Source organism: Lissotriton helveticus, chromosome 12 (assembly GCF_964261635.1).
Source record: "Lissotriton helveticus chromosome 12, aLisHel1.1, whole genome shotgun sequence".
In the NCBI taxonomy this organism is placed as follows: Eukaryota; Metazoa; Chordata; class Amphibia; order Caudata; family Salamandridae; genus Lissotriton; species Lissotriton helveticus.
In genome coordinates, this window is record NC_136073.1 from 736257186 (window position 1) to 736278272 (window position 21087).

Sequence of the window (21087 nt, forward strand, 5' to 3'; positions counted from 1 at the left end):
TAGGCACTTCACACACTCTGTCGACAGCCCGAGGGGCCCCACTGCTCTCAATGGCTGTCGCACACTATGACAAAGGCAGACTGTGCACATGCACTGCTAACCCCTACTCCATTGCCGCGCCCCCAAGGACTGACGCTCCGTTCTGTGGGTTTCAGTGTCATGGATGCCGGAAAAATACGCGATGGCGCAGCTAAAAATTGGGACATACCGATGAGAACTGATCTGTTTTGTTTGCAGAGTTAAACTGTTTACTTATAAGAAAAAATGAAAAAATAAGACGTCACTTGCAGACATAACTGTATAATGAGCGCATGTGATACGTAAAATGTAATTAAAGTCTCATTCACTGAGGGTACAATAGATGGTACGGTGCACCTTTCTCTGCACTCTCCTACCCTCATGTTACATCGAAATGTTGCAGCCGGCCCACAGGGTTGTAGGCTTCGCTATATGTACTGCTCTATTGAATGATAATAAACGTCTTTAAAAAATTTTTTTTTTTTTAAATCGACTCCCGCTGTTCCCTTAATACCACCCCTGCGACTCTTTTGTGGTTTAATAACATTTTGGCCAGGTGATCTTTCCATTTTATCCGGCTGTTTACCCTGACACCCAGGTAATCAAAGGAGTCAACCAACTTCAAGGGGACGCCATTAAGGAAAAAGTTGTTCCTGAATCTCTTGGAGGGTGAAATGGCCATAAGCTTTCTTTTAGAGGTGTTGATGGTAAGGCCTCTGTCAGTGCAGAACTCACTAAAGCGATCCAGGAGTTTTTGGAGACCTATGGGGGATTTGGAGATCAAGATGGTATCATCCGCGAAGAGTAGTGTAGGTGTTTTTTCCCCCGCCAGGGATGGCGCATCTGCCGCTTCCTCCCTCAGATGATCCACCACACCATTCACAAAGAGGGAGAACAGGGTCGTTGCCATAACACATCCTTGGCGGACTCCACTCCTCACGGGCACCCTCTCTGTCAGTTGCCCCTGGGTGCCCCATCTGATCCTCGCATAATTCCCCTCATGTAGCTTTACAATAAAACCCAAAAGAGACTTTGGGAAACCCATGTTCTCCAGGATATCCCAGAGCCTTGCTCGGGGGACCAGGTCGAACGCTGTTTTGAGATCTATGAATGCCAAATAGAGACTACCGTTGTTAATGGTCACGGCCTTCCAATAGATCGCAAAAAAACGGAAGACCTGGTCCATTGTGCCCACCTTCTGGCGAAACCCTGCTTAGAAGTGGGAGAGCACGTGCTCCTCTTCCATCCAGACACCCACCCTAGAGATGATGACCCTGCCAACCACCTTCTGGATCACGTCAATCAGACTGATTGGTCTGTAATTGGCAGGGTCATCTCTGGGGCCCTTTTTGTATACTGTTACCACCTCTGCTCCCTTCCAAGAGTCTGGCACAGGATAACCCTTGGAGATCAAATTCATTACTAAGGCAATAAGTCTGGCCCAGGCATCAGGATCATTCAGGAGTAGATCTCCCGGTATCCCATCCTGGCCAGCTGCCTTCCTGGGGGTCAGATGTTTAATGGCCAGAAATACTTCGGAGGGCAGAAATGGTTCTTCAAACCCCAGTGGAGATTGGATCCTAGCGTTTGAATAGGGGGGAGGTGAACCTAATACTTCTCTCCCACCATACAAAGCAGAGAAGTGGGAGTGCCATTGGTGTTCCATTATATGGTTAGCAATAGGTGGTATACTTTGCTGCCTAGCCTTATTAATCAAATCCCAGAACAGCATGGCATTGTTCTTATTGGCTGTAGTTTTAAGATCCTGCCAATGTTGTTCCTCCCACTCTCGTTTAGCCAACGCTAACACCCTCGCATAATCCTTCCTAGCCGCTCTAACTAGTGAGGGATCCTTTTGGAGCAGGTCGACTGTTAGCTCCTTCTGTTTTGCCTTGCACTCATCTGAATACCACGGGTTACTGGTTGTAGCTGGATTATTGTTCACTCTACCCCTTTTAACCTGAACTACAAAGTATTGTCCTACATCCTCTATCGTGTTCTTGTAAGCCGAGGAGAAGGCCAACCCCGGGTCACTAACACTTCCTAGTTCAAGATTCTCCAGCTTTAATGTTAATTCTGCTACATGGTCCCCAATCCTCTCCAGGTTCCCTTCCTGGAACTGCACCTTATCCCATTTCAACCTGCGGTTACCATTGTAAGGGATGACTTCATTGGTTGTCCTCACAGGGGCTTTGTGTCCACTTCCCTTTAATTTACCCCACCTTAGCTTCGCCCATAAGGGGTTGTAGTCGCTATCCTGCAAAGGTATGACCTCCATATCTAATAGGTCGCGCCACAGTGTAACGTTCAGTAAGATATAATCTATTCTGGACGGGCCATTAAGCTGGTTAAAGGTCATTGCTCCAGCGCGATCAGAGATTGTCCTGCCATTTAATGCTCTTAAATTAAATTCCATGGTCAGGGCATTGATCTGTATTGCCCTCGCTGACCAGTTTCTAATTGGAGCTAATGAAAGGGCTGGGATAGACCACCTAGAGTCCTCCTCCTCTATGCCCAGGGGATCCTCCCTAGATAGGGGTTTGAATGTACAATTAAAATCCCCTCCCACTATGATTTTGGGGTTTGGGGGGCATTTGGCTAAAACCTGCTGTAGGATTGTCAATGTACATGGGTTTGTATCCCCCGTGATCCATCTAGGATAGATGTTAAATAGGTGTATCCTACTCCCCTTAATATGCCCTACGAATTAAATATGTAGGATATCTCTAGTCGCTACTTCATGGATGGTAATGTCCCAATTCAATCCGATTTTTACCCAGATATGAAGTCCACCCGCCGGTCTACCCCTGCCACAGCTTGATGCGGGCACAAAAAAAGTAGCATAGCCTGATTTATGCACTGGGAGTAGACTCCAAGTTTCTTGGAACATGCATATATCGAACTTTTCGATGAACGCGTTCCAATCGGGTAAAGCCATCTTTTTTTGTAGCCCGGCCACGTTCCAGGATAGCAGATTAATCACCTTGTGGTCTGTAACAGATATGTCAGTGGTTACTCCCTTTTCCCCAACCTTTACACAGGAAAGTGGGTCACTACCTTTTTCTAAGGGGTTAGTTAATTTTCGGGGTGGATTGATGTCACCAATATTCCCCAGAGGCTTTGGTTGTGTAATAACTACATTTCTACTGCTGTCATGGCAGTTGACACCTATAAGGTTCTCTTGCCCAGTCCCACAATTTGTCGCAACTGTAGGGACCATATTTTCCCAATTTAAAATACTTGGTGATATTGCTACTACTGCCCTGGGTCGGGGAGTCCCCTTACAGGACATCTGTCAGCCTGCTACGTGGGCCTCGCTGCACACGTTCGCTAGACACTACTGCCTGGACAGCCAAGTCCGGAGAGATGGCTTCTTTGGCCGTTCCGTTCTCCAGGACTTTCTGGTGTGATCATTGGTTCGCAGACCCACCACCGAGGTTGGTATTGCTGGGGTATCTATTCTAAGGTAAGGAATCTAACACTAACCTGTTTCTTTCAGATGCACAAGTTACTTACCTTCGGTAACAACTGTAACAACTGTAAGAAACAGTAGTTAGTATTAGATTCCTTACCGCTCCACCCATCCTCCCCATGCTGCGAACCGATATCTAGTCTAGGGTTAAGGTCATTCCTTTGAGGGCCCTAGTTTCATGGCACCAGTGTCGGTTTTTATCATGGCTCTGCATTTCTGGCGCGGAAAAGCTATGTATAAGAACTGACGTCAGCACGCGAGGGCAGCGTCTAAGTACTCCGACGACATCATCACAGTGCCAACGACGACGGAAGCGGAGCCGCGGACGACGCCTACCGACGCGCATGGGTACTGCTATGCAAAACTTTCCGGGTCCAGTCTGACGCCTGAGGATATTCTAAGGTAAGGAATCTAACACTAACTACTGTTTCTTACAGATACATTGTTACCGAAGGTAAGTAACTTGTGCGACAGCAGCAGACGTGATGGAAAGTGAAAGGCGGGAAACACATTTTTTCTTCTACATTATTTTTTCTTTTTTAATACTTTTGCAGAGAGGAAAAATAATAACAGTCATAGAGAAATGGGAAAGTCAGACTTTCAGGCAGGCACTTATCGAAAGGTGGGACCAGCAGTAATATAACAGGCGAGGAGTGCGGCCGTCAGCAGCACTGGAGCCTGGCGGAGTGACACTCCCTGCACCCTGGAAGGACTTCGCCATGTTATGTTTAAATCAGGCTTCGTTGTAGAGGGGACGCTTGCTGCCAGGGAGGCAACTTAACTGTCAATATGTTGTCTTTATGATAGCAACACCCATCATTACGGGGCAAGGAACGGTAAGTCAATTTCCTGCCAACAATGCTCCCAGAAGGGTTCCTCCCCTCACCCCCCCCCCTCCCCTTTGAAAGCTGCTCCCCTGGTTACTGATGGGCCATGCTTTGTGAGAGGATACAGCCCCCTGCATGGGTGCCAACACCCCCTGGGTGCTAGCAAGGAGGAGGTTATGGGACACACTGTGAAATAGCACCTCTGACAGCAGTGACAGCTCAACAGGTGGCATTGCCAGCTGTGCCAGTGTGCAGCTTCCTCCGGGAAAGCAGACAAAGCCATGCTCAGCGATCGGAGGGGTGAGTGGTGTTGCGCCCTCTGAAACTGTAGACATATGCTATGCAGTAACTGCCCGCGGGGGTTTGTGCTGTAGCACTCTCTGCTCCCTGAAAGCCTTCAGCCACTAGACTTCGTGACTGGCCAGTGGGTGTCTGCAGGGTCGGCTTCTGAGACTTGCGAGCTGGGCCCAGACCCGCCAGTCCTCAGAGGGGAGATGGGTGGGGCTGTCTGCGTCAAGGCCAGGCGTGCGGTTTACAGTGCATGCACCACTGCACTCACCTTCTTCATCCGGGCGTTGTCGATGAGCCAGGTGTAGGCGCTGGTGTCGGCGATGATCAGACGCGGCCAAATGAGGCGTGCCGTCACCTCCAGCTGCTCGTAGTCGATAAGTCCGATGGCAGGCTGAGGCGAGCACAAGACAAGAGCAGAGAAAAGGTCAGGGCTTCACGCGCACACATGGGCAATGTAGGCGCGGGTAAGCAGTTCTCATCAGCAGTGCACAAGGGCCTCTCCACCAGGAGTGACACCTGGACGGACAACCATTCCCTGAATGAGGGGGACTTTGACGCAGACGGACCGCCTGCCAGGTAACGTTAAGACTGAAGGGGCAGAATCCAGCTGCGGGACCACAGCCCTTCAATCCTCCCAAGTTAGTAAGGCAAGCATCACAAGCAGTGCCACCCGTTATTTATAGTGCCAGGAAATAACGCAGTGTGTGCTTAGGATCTGGACTCTTGTCATGGATGGAAGTACCCACTGCGCGCTTTGCTCCAGTCTACTGAACGTATGGTACTGCAAGTTAATTCACTTCTGCCATAGGCACTACCTTCTGTATTAGTAAGTTAATTCACTTCTGCCATAAGCACTACCTTCTGTATTAGTAGAAACTAATCTGAGGACTGCCGAACCAAGACCCCCAAAGCATGGAAAGCACGCCTGCCCAAGACGCGTGACTGCTGCCATGGCCTGCCGAGAGGCGAGGCCTCCATCGCACCCTGTGCCCTCCGACAAGAGGCGCTGACCCTGCAGCCGTGAAGGGCTCAGGGCAACAATCTCCCCTCCATACAGGCAGCACTAGGCCACGATGCAAGCCTTTCTCTTTCAATAACAAGGCCGCGCGGCTCGCGCTGATGAGGAGAGGAGGAAGCAGCAGCGGGAGGGGAGAGAGGAGGGGGCCTGCGCCTGTTTCCCTTGCAGGAGCAAGCAGGAACCATATGGTTTCAAGGCACGCTCCCGCAAGAGAATTGCCAAAGTGCACGCGTTGCCATTGAAAGCAACACGTGCACGTTTTCGGGGCCAAAACTGAATCGATAACAAGAGGTCCTTTTCCTAAGCAGAGCATGCGCGCTGCGTAGGCGAGACCAAAAAAGTACAAGAGGCAGTCAAAGTACGCACAGTACAATTTTAAAAACGCTTTTAAAAACCCCAGTTCTCCAAACAGTATCCCTCCAGAAATCACACCAAACCCTCTTGAACATGAGCGATCGAAAATGTGAAAACGAGTCAGCTGTATTCCAACCAGTAATCAGATAATAGCTGATATATAGCAGCAGTCCCACACAAGCAAGGGTCCGACAATCAGTAAGTACAAGATAAAAAATATAAGCATGAGGAAACTCCAGCAGGATCTGAGCAGCATTCAGCATGGATACAGACACAAAAAGTCTAGTTTTAAGGCATCACATTGCTTCAACACTTTGACACTGAGCATACGGATAATCCAAGAATCATGCTGCAATTTCGGCATCCCAACAACAATTACCTCTCTCGTGTCCGAGCGTAAAGTGCGTAGTGCCTGCAAATAGTGATGAAAATCCAATTGTTTATATACTGGCATTATCCACAGTTTTTGTAGTCTATCATAAGCGGGACATAAAAAGAAAAATGAAGCAGTTTCCTCTGCTAAATTGCATGAGGGACACACGTTAGAGCTATAGTACTGCGCCCACATTTTATACAGAAACTGTTTAACGGCAGAACCCCATACCTTCATTTTAAAAAGAGTTGCCTTTTCTGTGTAAGAAATAACTTTAATTTTAACTTTTTATGGCTAAGAAATAACTTTATCTTTTCTTTATTTAATGTAACAGGGTTGGTTTGCAGTGGGATATGAAACAGGCATCATCAAAAAGGTAATGCTAATAGAATTTTTAATATAAATTTGATTGTACCGCAAGAGTTGTGAGTCATTTTGCCCAGTCATTTAAATCTCATTTATAATGTTTGATTACAAAATGACTCTCTGTACAACAATTAATGTTCACATACAAAAATACATCTGGTACAAGGATTGAGGACCACAGTTAGTGGAAGTCAAGAGTGTGAAATCTTGAGTGATATGGGTGATATGCTTCTTCATTGGGCTCCCTCCACACAGCAGGTGCCTGCTGTGGGCTACAACTCCCTGCGGGGAGGAGCTGAGGTGTTTTATCAAGGATGAGCTATAACAGGGATCTGAGGGAGGGGCAGAGTGTAATGTTCAATGTAAAAACCATCTCCTTAGTGGGTGAAAATGATACGGGCCCCCAGAGGATAGGATTAAAAACAGCACTGAGGACTGTGTAACAGGCACACAGTTTACTTACTGTGAGGTTGACATGAGGCATTCCTCATGACAAGAAATAATAGGTGTCACTCTGCTTCAATTTATATACTAATACAATACCGGCCTTGGGTCAGTAAGCCTGGTACTGTATTGGGTGGCCCTCCATTGGGGTAGTGGTTTACCTAAACAAAGAAACAAATGAGAAAGACAACATATCACCCTTTTCCTAACAACCTAGAGTGAGGTAAATCATAAAAGCTATTTTTAACATCTGTGTCATAAAGCGATAGCTATATTTCCTAACCACCACCCTTCATACTAGTGCTCTGTGAAGAATAGGGTTGAAGAACAAAAAAGGGTAATCTTACCCCAAGTTAGGGTATATATATCCCTCTCAAGCTTCAGATCTCCACAATTGTTTTATCACAAGAACTTGAGATGCTCTTAGGTGTCATAGTGGTATTATACTTAGGTAACCAGAGCCTAATATGGTGCCCAAGAAATGAATGGTGCTCTGTGCCACCATTATATGTACCTAGCTGGTGACAAATATAGGCTGCCAGTTCCTATTTTGTTTAAAGAGAACACGCTCATGCTGTGGTTTGTAAAAATGAGCCACTAGCAAAACACAGACAGACACATCACGAATGTGTACCTCTTCTCATAATCAAGTAATCTCTAGATCTCATATCAGCATTGACCAGCGTCTTTCACTGTTTCCATACATCCACATGACACTATCACAACTCACAACGCTGCGTGCCCATAAAGATCGCAGCACGGATTATACGGCATCCAACCACTGATGCTGTGAAACCAAATACATATGTAGGCAGCCAGTTCTTTTTTTGTTTTTCTCTTTGAAGAAATCAGGTTTGTGCCATGGTATGAAAACGTTTATGAGAGTGAGGACCTAGCAAAGCACTACTGGAGATATCATGAATGTGTAAACCTCTTCTCGTGATCTCGTAATCTCTAGATCTCTTATCAGCCTCACCGGCATCTCTCACACTCATCATACATCCAAATAAATTGTAATGTCACGACTCTTGGTTCTTCTTGCCTAAAACGATCACAGCACGGGTTAACCAGGATCCAACCCCTGATGATGCCAAACCAAGTACATAATCTTGTCACACTGAGCAGCAGAAACGGCTCTTACCTGTGTGGTGATTACGGCTCAACTAGGCAGGTCCGGCGAAAAAGTGGCCATTGTTCTTGAGGCACAATAAGAAGCTGGCAGCGGACATGTCTGACTGGTGTGTGTATCTAGTTTCTTAAAGAGATCGCGCCTGCAGATGTACTCGGTACAGACATTGCCAAATATCTCATATAATTAATTGTACTATGTTTCCAGCCCCCTGTGGACAGAGTAAATATAGAGACAAGCCATATATGGTGACTACATTTGTTGCAGGGCCACTAACATGGATATTGTAGTGCATATGTTATCAGATTGTACTGTGGGCCTTGTAGTCATTTAGGGCCATATGTAGGTTGCCAAATACTGGTCGGTAAAGCCGAAATTCAGTACATTTCGGCTTTACCGACCGGTATTTAGCCCGGTGCGATGTATGCAATACCGAATGCCATCGGTAATAATGAATCGGTAAATCGTTACCGATTCCTTATTTAACGATCGGTGAACACCGAAACAAACAATACCGAATCGGTAAAAATTCCGAAATGCGATGTAGCAAAATTCGGTAATACAGAATTTGACCAAAATCGTTATTAACGAATCGGTATTTACCACTGATCCTGAGCAGGTGGTAATCAGGTGCTGTGCATAAAAACAGCACCAAAATGCAACAGTGTGAACACAATGGCGGGCTTCTACCTCATAGCAAGGCGGCTACGTTTGAGAGCAGCAGGAGTGAGGATCTGGAGACGGGAAGAGCGGGTGTACAGACTGCGTGTCACATTGTTCCAATTGACTGAACCAGAAATCCATGAGAGGTACAGGCTGCACCCACACACCATCCTTGACCTCATACAGGACCTGGAACCATATCTTGAGCATCAGACACCAAGGGCGTACGCAATACCCACCCATGTACAGGTGCTCTGTTGCCTGCACCTCCTGGCCTCAGGATGTTACCAGGGTGTGATAGCCGCAGTAGGTGGTGTATCACAGAGCTGCCTATCCAGATTTTTCAACACCTTCCTGGACGCCATGATGGACCGAATGCATCATTACATAACCTTCCCCAGTACACAGGCGGAGCTGCAGAAGACCAAGCTGGATTTCTACCTAATGGCACAGTTCCCACACTTAATAGGCTGCGTCAATGGGACCCACATACCAATCTGCCCACCTGTAGCAACAGTATACATTTACCGCAACCGCAAATCCACTCACTCCATAAATGTGCAGGTGATATGTGATGCAAACTTTATCTTAACTGACATTGTGGCAAAATTCCCAGGGAGTAACCACGACTCGTACATATTCAGGAACAGTGGTATCCGTACACGTCTGGCTGCTGGTGAATTTGGAGAAGGATACCTACTAGGTAAATCAATGTGACACACCCTGATGTATACCTTGGCTCAACCTATTGGTGACACAAATTAATGGCATTTTCTTTTGCATTTAGGTGACAGCGCATATGCCCTCCGGTCCTACCTACTCACACCATACCTCAACCCATCCACACCAAGGGAGAGGAGATACAATGTGGCACATAAGAGCACACGCAACATGGTGGATCGCACCTTTGGACTGTTTAAAAGCAGATTCTGTTGCCTCTACAAAAGTGGAGGTGCACGTCAGTACAGCCCCATCAAATTCTGCACAATAATTGCAACATGTGCAATGCTACATAATCTATCCACAAAAAAGGAACAGCAGTGGAACTAACTGACTCTGAGGACGAGGGCGAGGACAATCCCCAGCCAGAGCCCTGCGCAGCTGGTGTTGCAGTAGAACAGGATGGGAGACACAGACGGGCTGAGATAACGTGCAACTATTTCTGATTGAGTAACGAGACAGAGCCAGTTACTGTATTTGTGTAATGGTGTTTAATCAGCACACCACCAGGATCTAAACCAGTGTCCATACAGACATGGGTTACATCACCCATCAAATGACTCCCAAATACCAGTAGGATCTATTTCCTGCGCCCACGCGCTGCCTTTCCACGTTCCCTGGCCACACTGTCTGTACTGTCGGTATGTTCCTGGGCACCGCTGTGGCGTTTGCTGCGCCTCCTGCCCTCGGTGGGAGAGGGCGTAATGCTACCACAGCTGGTAGCCTTCTCACTGTCCCCCCGCTCTACCATAGTAGCCGCCTTCACATTCTGCAGCAGTTCCAGTGCAGAGGTCATTGACACCATACCCCTGGCCACGTCCCTGCTACAATGTGCCATCTCCACCTGCATGGCGATTGACCTTCTACACATTAGGGAGGTAGCAGTGGCCAGCCGGTTCACTGCCTTGGTATAGGCCTGGAGTCTCTGCCTCTCCCTGCGCCTACAAAGACGGTCCTGCTCCAAATGGCTGCAGAGCTTGTCCACAGACGTCGCAATGTCTCTCATGCCCTTAGACATGTTGTCGCCCATTGCACTTATGCCCTTTTCAATTCTGTACATGTGCTTGTCAATGTGAGCCACCTTTCTATGCAATGATCACATCTCTCTCCATTGCAGGCGCTGGACCTTAAGCATATTGCCTTCCAGTCCAGCAAAGACACTTTCACCATGTTCCGAGCCTTGAGGACTGGCTGGCCTTGACCTGTGGTGTCTTGATGATATGTGGGCGCGCTCAGATGGAGTCCCAGCCCTCACCATATTACCCTCCTCATGTACTGGAGACTGTTGGCCCCCTGTGCCCTCCTCCTCCGACTCCTCCATCTTCTGGAGGGTGGCCACGGAATGCCTCCTGCCTGACTGTGGTGTTGGTGATTGTGGCAGTGAGTATTGAGTTTGAGGAGATAAAGGCGTTCTCTGGTGCTGTGGTGATGTTGGGGAAGAAGAACTTGTTGTTGGTGGTGGTGGTGCGGAGGTTGTGTGCCCTGCAGGCAAACTCTCTTCCTCCTGTTGCCTCCCCTCTGGCCTGGCTGCCTTTGGTCTGCTCCCCTCTGCAGCACTGCGAGATGGCTCGCCTGTAATGTCAGAATGTAGATATACTCACTTCTCTGGCTGCATTTGCATTGCATTAAACATCATGCCTACAGATCACACTGACTGTCGTCAGCTTGCTAATTTCTTTCACATGCTATTGGGTTTGCTAGGCTGACTGTCCTATACTTCTGATAGATACATCTGCCGTGTGGATTCCTCACCTTGTGAATATCCCCCTTGCGCCAGCAACGTTCGGAAATTTTCTTCGTAGTACGCCGACGTGGGCGACGTCACAGGAGCACGGCATCGCGCGCGACTCCGTCTGACGTCACCGACCCCATATCAGGCCCACGCCGGTGTGATGACGTCAGTTCCCTTTTTTCCGCGTCTTCGACGCTAACGGTTTTCGGGATCTTCTGCGATACTTAGTATCTTTCTGTTAATTAATTGCCACTGTTTCTCTCTTACGACTTGATTCTTCTCCGAAGATGTCGTCGAGGAAAACAGGCTTTAAGCCATGTAGGTCTTGTGCCCGCACGATGTCCATCACTGACCCACATAAGGATTGTTTGTGGTGTCTTGGTTCGAGTCACGACGTCAAGAACTGCAATTCCTGTTTTAAGATGAATCCGAAAGCGCTTCGAGAGCGTGAAGCTAAATTACTTTTAGCGAAGGTAAAACAGGATTCTGGACGTTATTCAAGATCGACGTCACGGAGATCGAAGTCGAAGCAAAGGTCTCGATCGAAGTCGGGATCGGCGTCGAGATCCAGAGCGGGTTCGAGATCTGGTGAGGAAACGAGATCTAAAGAGAAATCAAAATCCAGGGAAAGATCTAGGTCTAGATCTAAATCGGCTTCCGGTCACGCTTCGTGCTCCTCGAGGAGAAAGCATAAGAGGAGGAAGCACAGTTCGAAACATCATTCGGAGAAGGAATCCTCTGACTCGAAGAGAAGGTCTCATAAACATCGTAAAGACTTTGTCTCTCCTTCGCCTGCTTTATCGAAAGAAGGTTCTCCGGCCCCGGAGCCAGAACCGGAGCCGGATCCGGATCCGATGTCCTCGGAACATGAAGAGGAAGAAGAAGTGATTCCTCAAGAACCGGCTCCAGCGGAGACTCCTGCGGATCCGGAAGGTCAGAGTGAGAGTGTGTCGGGGCGACCTCCATTGGATCCGGTAGGTCCGTACCCTCCCTTTCCTGGTCCTGGACAGGATCCCTCGCATTTTTTAAATGCAATGTTCGGAGTATATTCCAGGGCAATGTACCCCACTGGAGCACCTGTTGGTCCCATGGGTCCATTATCATACAATCTGGGTATTCCTCAGTCGTACGCCCCAGCTCCATTTATGCCGTTCATGCCGGTGCCTCTTCCACCATGGCTCGGTACGGCTCCACCGAGGTCTTCGACTCCGCATGCGGCTTCGCCGACTCCGGGTCGACCTCGCAGTCGAGATCGAGGTACCACACCTGTTCATGACTCTCGTCCTGTTGCTCCGGCTCCTCGATCGACGTCGGAACCGGCTCCGTCGGAGTCGTTACCGGATCCGTCGACTTCGATTCGGTTGGAGTGGTCGAGACGAAGAGCTCAGCGTCTTCTAGAACAAAAAGATGATGAAAGTTCTGATGTGGAAGAAGGCGAGCTTCCTGATCATGACGATGATTTCGATGAGCTTCGGGATGCTAGTGGTCTAGAACTCTCTCCCGAGTGGGTTCTGCCTTCAGCTTCTGATGCTCCATCTAGGGACGTGGCACCCTATCACGTGGTCATTAGGAAGGCTGCTGACCTTCTTAATTTAAAGCTGCCCTCAGTGGAGTACAAACCCAACATCCTCACTGAAGTCTTACATTCTCCTTCTTCAATTGTGGAACCTACACTGCCATTTACTGATGCCTTGACGGATCCAATAAAGGAGATTTGGAAGAAGCCTTTATCTGCTCCTGCAGTTTCAAGAGTTATTGCAAGACGCTATAGGGTGGCTCCTGATGACCCTGCATTTCTTTCTACGCATCCATCTCCGGAAAGTCTTGTGGTTCAGGCGGCTTGCTCTAATAGGGCTGCTGGCTCCTTCCCTCAAGTGCCAGCTGACAAAGAGTCTAAAAAATTAGATCTGTCTGCGAAGAAGACTTTCTCTTCTGGGAGCATGGCTCTTAAATCATCAAATGCTACTTGCCTTTTAGGTAGATACGTGCATGCGCTAATGGACTCAGTGAAGCAATTATCATCAAAACTTCCTGAGGATGATAAGAAGAACTTTAATGAAGTTGTCTCTGACACTCAGGCTGCTGCCCGCATGGTCATTCAAAGCGGTATGGACACTGTGGATTCTGTTGCTAGAATTATGGGTTCATCCATTGCGACCAGGAGAGCCGCATGGCTAAAGTCTTCAGATTTCTCTGCGGATGTGCAATCTACATTGCTGGACTTACCCTTTGATGGAACTGGCCTTTTCGGTAAGAAGGCTGATGTAGCCTTGGAAAGGTTTAAGGACAGCCGTGCCACCGCGAGATCTTTGGGTCTGCAGATGAGAGGGTCGACGACTAAAAAGTTCAAAGGATTTGGCAGATCTTCTTTTCGTCCCTTCAAGCAGGGCCAACAACAACAACAGCAACAGCAGCAAAACCCTCTATATAGATCCTATAGAGGTAAACAGAGGGGTCGTGGACGTGGACGTCAAGTCTCCTCTTCCTCCACTTCCTCCAATAATGCCCAACCCCCACCCGCATCAGCAAAGCAGCCCTAGATCCACCATTCTGGATCATGTAGGGCCAGTAGAGGGTCGGCTTACTCATTTTCTACGAGATTGGGAATCGGTTACATCAGATCTTTGGGTTCTCAATCTCGTAGAGAATGGGTATGCACTTCCTTTTCAGGAATTCCCTCCCAATTACCCTCCTTGCCAAGGTTATTGTTCGGAGGACCACCTGCTTCTCCTGCAGGAGGAAGTCCTGGCACTGTTTCGAAAGGGTGCGATAGAGGTGGTTCCAGAGCAGGAGAGGGGTCAAGGGTGCTACTCCCGGTATTTCTTGATCCCCAAGAAGGATGGCAGGCTTCGGCCGATCCTGGATCTCAGGATTTTGAACCTCTATCTCAAACAGGAGAAGTTCAAAATGCTCACCCTTGCTCAGGTTCTTCTAGCGCTGATGGAAGAAGACTGGATGGTATCGATCGACTTGCAGGATGCGTATTTTCACATCCCAATCCTGAAGTCGCACAGGAAGTATCTCCGTTTTACGGTGGGATCGCAACACTACCAGTTTGCGGTTCTTCCCTTTGGACTTACTACTGCGCCTCGAGTCTTCACCAAGGTGATGGCAGTGGTGGCTGCGCATCTCAGAAGGTCGGGGATTCCTGTATTCCCTTATCTAGACGACTGGCTGATCAAAGCAGAGTCGCCGGAGATGGTGCTCCATCATCTGCAGGAGACAACTCAGTTGTTACACAGGTTGGGTTTTTCGATAAATGTACCCAAGTCTCACCTGGTGCCCTCCCAGCGCAACCTGTTCATAGGTGCGGTACTGGACACTTCTGTATGTCGTGCATTCCCTCCACCTCAAAGAATTCACGACATTCAGGAGATGATTCCTTTATTCTACAATGGAGCGGTTGTTCCGGTCCTGAAGGTCCTTCGTCTGCTCGGTCTGATGGCTTCTTACATTCTGTTGGTCAGTCATGCACGCTGGCACATGAGGGCACTCCAGTGGTGCCTCCGCAGGCAGTGGTATCAGCACAACGGAGATCTCAGGGAGTCAGTGAAGATCTCCGGAGAAGCTGCAGCGGATCTGTCTTGGTGGAGCGTGGAAGGCAATCTGTCACAAGGAAAGCCTTTTCAGCTACCTCCATCAGTGGCCACAGTGATTTCGGATGCATCCACTCTCGGGTGGGGTGCTCATCTGGGAGACCTGGAGGTCAAAGGTCTTTGGTCTCCGGAAGAAAGGTTGTTTCACATCAACCTTCTGGAATTGAGGGCGATACGTTTGGCACTCAAGGCCTTCCTCCCTTCCCTTCGCGGTCGTTCGGTTCAAGTCCTAACGGACAACACGACTGCGATGTGGTACATCAACAAGCAGGGAGGAGTAGGGTCGCAGTGTCTCTGCAGAGAGGCTCTGCGTCTCTGGTCCTGGGTTCAGGACCATCAGATTTGTCTGGTGGCAAATCATCTGGCCGGAGTTCTGAACGTTCGTGCAGACAGTCTCAGTCGGCAGTTCTCTGCCGACCACGAGTGGAGGCTTCACCCGGAGGTTGTTCACGACATCTTTCGGATGTGGGGGACTCCTCGGGTGGATCTATTCGTCACTCGCGAGAATGCTCACTGCCTTTCGTTCTGCAGTCTCCAGTATCCGATGCAAGGAGCATTGGGGGACGCGTTTCAGCTGAGTTGGGGAGATCAACTCCTTTACGCGTTTCCTCCCATACCTTTGATTCCTCGGGTTCTGAGGAAGATTCGTCAAGACCGGGCCCAAGTCATATTGGTCGCCCCGGATTGGCCAAGAAGGGTGTGGTACTCAGACCTTCTCCGCCTCTCCTCTCACCCGCCGCTCCGTCTCCCTCACAGGGCAGACCTCCTCTCTCAGATGGAGGGGCAGGTTTTACACCCCCACCTCCAGACATTACACCTTCATGCCTGGAGATTGAACGGGGCAACTTGAGTTCTTTTTCTCTCCCTCACGAGGTGGTGGATGTCATTCTTTCTGCCAGGCGTGACACCACTAAGTCCATTTACTCCTATAGGTGGTCAAAATTTGTTTCTTGGTGCAGGGAGAGAGATGTTGACCCTTTGAAGGCTCATTTGTCTAATATTTTACAATTTGCCCTTTATCTGGCGCAGCAAGGTTTGGCTGTGGCCACGGTCAAGGGGTATCTTTCTGCCTTATCGGCATTTCTATGTTTGCCGGATCAGCCATCTCTCTTTAAATCTCCGGTGGTTTTGAGATTCTTGAGGGGTCTCATAAATATGTTCCCTCCTACTCCTTTTGTTGTTCCTCATTGGGATTTGAATCTTGTGCTGACCTTCTTAATGGGTTCTCCCTTCGAGCCCTTGCATAAGTGTCCATTGAGGCTTCTCTCTTTTAAAACGATCTTCCTCGTTGCAATCACCTCGGCAAGGAGGGTAAGTGAGCTTCAAGCTCTAAGTTCCAAACCCCCATTCCTGACCATTCATGCTGAAAGGATGGTTCTCAGGACCAGGGCTGCTTTTCTGCCTAAGGTGGTGACTCCTTTCCATCTTGGGCAGTCCATTACCCTTCCTACCTTCTATCCTCCCCCTCACCCGTCTAAGGAGGAAGAGAGACTGCACCGTCTGGACCCTAAGAGGGCGGTGTCGTTCTATCTGGACAGGACTAAAGACTTCCGGATGGATGACCAGCTGTTTGTTGGTTTTGCTGGCTGCAAGAAGGGCAGAGCGGTGCACAAGCGCACACTTTCCAGGTGGATAATCCTGTGCATCAAGATCTGCTACTCTCTTGCTGGTAAGGACCCTCCTGAGGGTATTAGAGCACATTCTACTAGAGCAAAGTCTGCAACATCTGCTTTGTCTAGGGGTGTACCTGTTGAGGATATTTGCAAGGCCGCGACTTGGGCCTCCCTCCACACTTTCGCGAAGCATTACTGCTTGGATACCGAGGTGAGGAGGGATGGCCACTTCGCGCGCTCTGTCCTCCAAGACTTCCTGGTGTAGCAGAGTGGGCACCCTCCTCCGGGAGTGGGGACTGCTGTGGGAATCTATTCACAAGGTGAGGAATCCACACGGCAGATGTATCTATCAGAAGAACAAGTTACTTACCTTCGGTAACGCTTTTTCTGGTAGATACTATATCTGCCTGTGGATTCCTCACTGACCCACCCGCCTCCCCGTTGTCCACTCTGCTATACCTGGTCTTTCTGTATATATGTTTATACTATTGATTTAGTTCTATGTGTACTGTGTACATTGTATATTTGCATATTTGCTGTCGTTGGTCCGTCCGTGTGCCTCGAAGGCACGGAAAAAAGGGCGGAACTGACGTCATCACGCCGGCGTGGGCCTGATATGGGGTCGGTGACGTCAGACGGAGTCGCGCGCGATGCCGTGCTCCTGTGACGTCGCCCACGTCGGCGTACTACGAAGAAAATTTCCGAACGTTGCTGGCGCAAGGGGGATATTCACAAGGTGAGGAATCCACAGGCAGATATAGTATCTACCAGAAAAAGCGTTACCGAAGGTAAGTAACTTGTTCATCTGTTCCCTAGGACTACATCTCCCACAATGCATAGCAGGTAATGAGTAAGACATGGAGTGGAGTGGGAGCCCCTATGCCTCTAAGGGGATTGGGGTTGGGGAGGGGGTAGCACAGCATGCTGGGCATGCATCTTACCTTGTTTCCTGACAGCTCTGGCAGAGCTGTCTGCATCTCCCACACCACTCACACTCTCCGGCTGGAGGGTGGACTCTACCATCAGTTCCAGCGATGTTGGTGCAGGTGCTGTGTTCTTCCCTCCACCAGTTTTGCTGGCCTGCCTCTGCCTCTCAGCCATCCTTGCCTTCGCCGTCTTCCTGAGGTCGTACCACCTTTTCTTGATGTCCTCTATGGAACGCTGGGTGACCCCAATTGCATTGATTTTACTCTGGATCCCAGTCCAGATCTGTCTCTTCTGAGACTCAGGCACATGGAGGGACTGCTTTCTAAAAAGCTTGTCATGGTCCTGGCTCACATCTTGTATTAGTTCCTCCAGCTCCTTCTCGCTGAACTTCAGCTTCCTTTTCCTTTCTGTTACCTCCTTCTCTCTCTCCTGGCTTGCCATTTCCAAGGTTTGTTTTTTGGGATTTGTGGATGTGAGGCTCTGTTGCTCCTGGATCCTCAGCTCACCTGCCTGCCTCACAGTCAGCTCCAGGTTCAGTGCAGCTGCCTGGGTGTGGCCACTTCCTGTTTCGGAGGTAATTGAGAGGCACAGGATTGGCTGATTTATCAAAAAATGAATTTTTGAATTACCGAATTGGTAATATATTCGGTAATGCCAATTCGGTATTAGTGTTTCGGTATTTTTTTTTTTACCGATTGCTTCCGAATCGGTATTTATTACCGATTTTTGACCGAATCGGTATTTTTTACCTATTTTTACCGAATCTGTAGATTTTACCGAATGTTTACGTACATCGGATATACCGATTCCTTAATACCGAATCGGTCAAATTTGGTATTAAGGAATCGATATTTCACGATTACCTACATATGGCCCTAAGATAGTTTGATAGTTGTTTAATATACTACATATACAGTTGTCAGATATCGTCATATGCCAGTCTCCTATGTCATTTCAAAGTTATTTAGTGTGTTGGTGAGTCTTGTTGCCAATGTCAATCTCAAATTATTTGGATCGAAATCTGTACCCCAAAGAAGGTGGGATATATTCAGAAATTTACAAAACGCCAATTGCAAGGAACTCACTATTATGCAATGACAGTTACCATATTCGTGCATTACGTGACAACCTCCCCGTGGGACATTTTCTCAGACTAAGGAGGAATTGCACAGAACTGGAAAGATATAAGCTACATACAGAAGAACTCAGTGGACATCTATCCCAGAGGAAATATCCAGATGATCTGATCAGAAGAGCTGCTGCATGTAGTTTATATCCTGCAAGTGAGTTCCTTGCCATAGGTTTTATGTAAAATTCTGAAGCTATTATGAACTGATCTTATTATGCCTCACCCCATTATTTACTGGCACAGACTTTGGTCCATAGATGAACTAGAATCATTTAGAGTTTTGATCAGTGCTCTCTTAAAATCCCCGGTTTGTGAGAGGATTGCCTTGTTTGCCTATATCAAGGCTATGCTGTATGTGCTAGGCTAGCATTTGCTCTGGGATATCCCTTTCTGATAGATACATCTGCCGTGTGGATTCCTCACCTTGTGAATATCCCCTTGCGTCAGCAACATTCGGAAATTCTTTTTGTAGCTTCGCGCCGACGTGGACTTGGACGTCATAGAGGCACGGCACCGCTCGCGACTCCACTGACGTCACCGACGCCTATAATAGGCCCACGCCGGCGTGATGACATCAGTTCCCTTTTTTCCGCGTCGTCGACGCTAACGGTTTTCTGGGATCGTACTGTAGCTTCACAGTAACTTTGTTACTATTATTCTATTACTGTGTCTATCTCTATTTTCTTCGAGATGTCGTCGAAGAAGACTGGTTTTAAGGCTTGCGGTGAATGTGGAAAGACAATGTCTATTACCGACCCACATGAATGCTGTGTCTGGTGCATGAGTTCCGACCATGACGTCGAGGATTGCCCTTGCTGCAAGAAGATGACCCCGAAGGCCTTACGAGAGAGGGAGACGAAACTCCTCGTAGCAAAACTAAAGAACAAGAGAGTTAAAAAGTCTTCGAAGTCTCGATCTCGACGTTCGAGGTCGAAGTCTCGATCGAGGTCGCGCTCGGAGTCGTCTTCGGCTCATGCTTAAAAATCTTCGAGGAAGAAGCACAAGAAGAGGAGCCATGAGTCACGTCATCACTCAGAAAAAGACTCTAGTTCAAGACCGAAGTCCCAGGTCAAGCTTCTAAGTAAGGAAGTGGAGGTTTCGGAGTCAGAAGATCATAACTCTGTTGGTGAGGCTTCACATCCGAATTCGCCCGAGTCTCAGAAGCAGGTCCATTCTCCAGTTCCATCCAATCCTTCTGGTCAGGAGGATGAAGGTGAGGAGCAGGGGGCTGGTGAAGTCGAAGTTCCGGTGCCTGCGGGTTCGTCGACCCCGGTTCCTGGACTCGATGATGAGGTCGACGTCGTATCGACTCCGCCTCCTCAGGAACAACCCAGAGGTCCATATCCGGATTTTCCGGCTCCAGGTCAGGATCCATCTCAGTTCCTGAACGCCATGTTTGGAGTTTATTCCAGGGCAATGTTCCCGTCTGATGCACCTGTTGGTCCCACGGGTCCTATGGCTTTTAACTTGGGTGTTCCCCAGGCTTATGCCCCTGCGCCCTTCATGCCTTTTATGCCGGCTATACCACCGCATTGGCATTTTCCAGCACCTCCTGTGTCGTCGACGCCGAAGCGCACGACCCCGACTCCGTCGACGCCGGTTCCATCGACGCCGGTGCCTACGACTCCGAAGCAGGATTCTACTCGACCGCGGGTGAAACGACCTCATCCGACTTCGGGCTCGACGCCGGCCCCGACCCCGTCGGAGTCGATTGCGAATCCTTCGACTTCTATCGTGAAGGAAAGGTCACGGAGAGAAGCCCAGAGACTTCTGGAGGAAGAAAGATATCAGTATACAGATACTGAGGAAGGAGAGTTACAGGATTCTGAAGATCCTTTTGAGGACTTGGGTGAGGCCAGTGGGCTTGAACTGTCTCCTGAGTGGGATTTGGCTTCAGTGTCAAATGTACCGTCGAAAGATGTGGTTCCTTATCACACTGTTATTAAAAAAGCAGCGAGTTTATTGAACATTACTCTGCCCACTGCTGATTATAAGCCAAATATTTTAACTGAGGTTCTTCATTCACCCTCCTCTGTTATTGAACCTATGTTACCCTTCAATGATGCTTTAGCTGAGCCCATCTATGAAGTCTGGAAGAAGCCTTTGTCTGCTCCTGCGGTTTCTAGGACAGTGGCGAGGAGGTACAGAGTTGCTCCAGGTGACCCTGAATTCTTGTCAACACACCCCCTGCCTGAGAGTTTAGTTGTACAGGCTGCCTGCTCGAAAAGGTCTGCTGGGGCTTTTCCGCAGGTTCCTGGGGATAAGGAATCCAGGAAGCAGGATCAAACCGCCAAGAAAGTCTTCTCCTCAGCCAGTATGGCGCTTAAGTCAACTAACGCAACTTGTCTGATGGGGAGGTATATTCATGCCTTAATGGATTCTGTCAAGCAGTTGGTTCCGAAAATCCCTGAGGAA

General features: G+C 48.7%; 1 protein-coding gene across 7 annotated transcripts in view; it reads left to right on the top strand.

The window, feature by feature from the left end:
* Positions 1-21087, top strand: part of LOC144798645 (uncharacterized) — a 657474-nt gene that overhangs the window by 375983 nt on the left and 260404 nt on the right. For 5 of the 7 annotated variants that reach the window (XM_078669622.1, XM_078669623.1, XM_078669626.1 and 2 more), the window contains one exon: positions 6688-6729. The exons of the other annotated variants lie outside the window; for them this stretch is intronic. In XM_078669622.1, coding sequence (XP_078525748.1) covers positions 6688-6729 — 42 coding nt within the window. The remainder of the gene's footprint in view (positions 1-6687; positions 6730-21087) is intronic. 7 annotated transcript variants of the gene reach the window in all.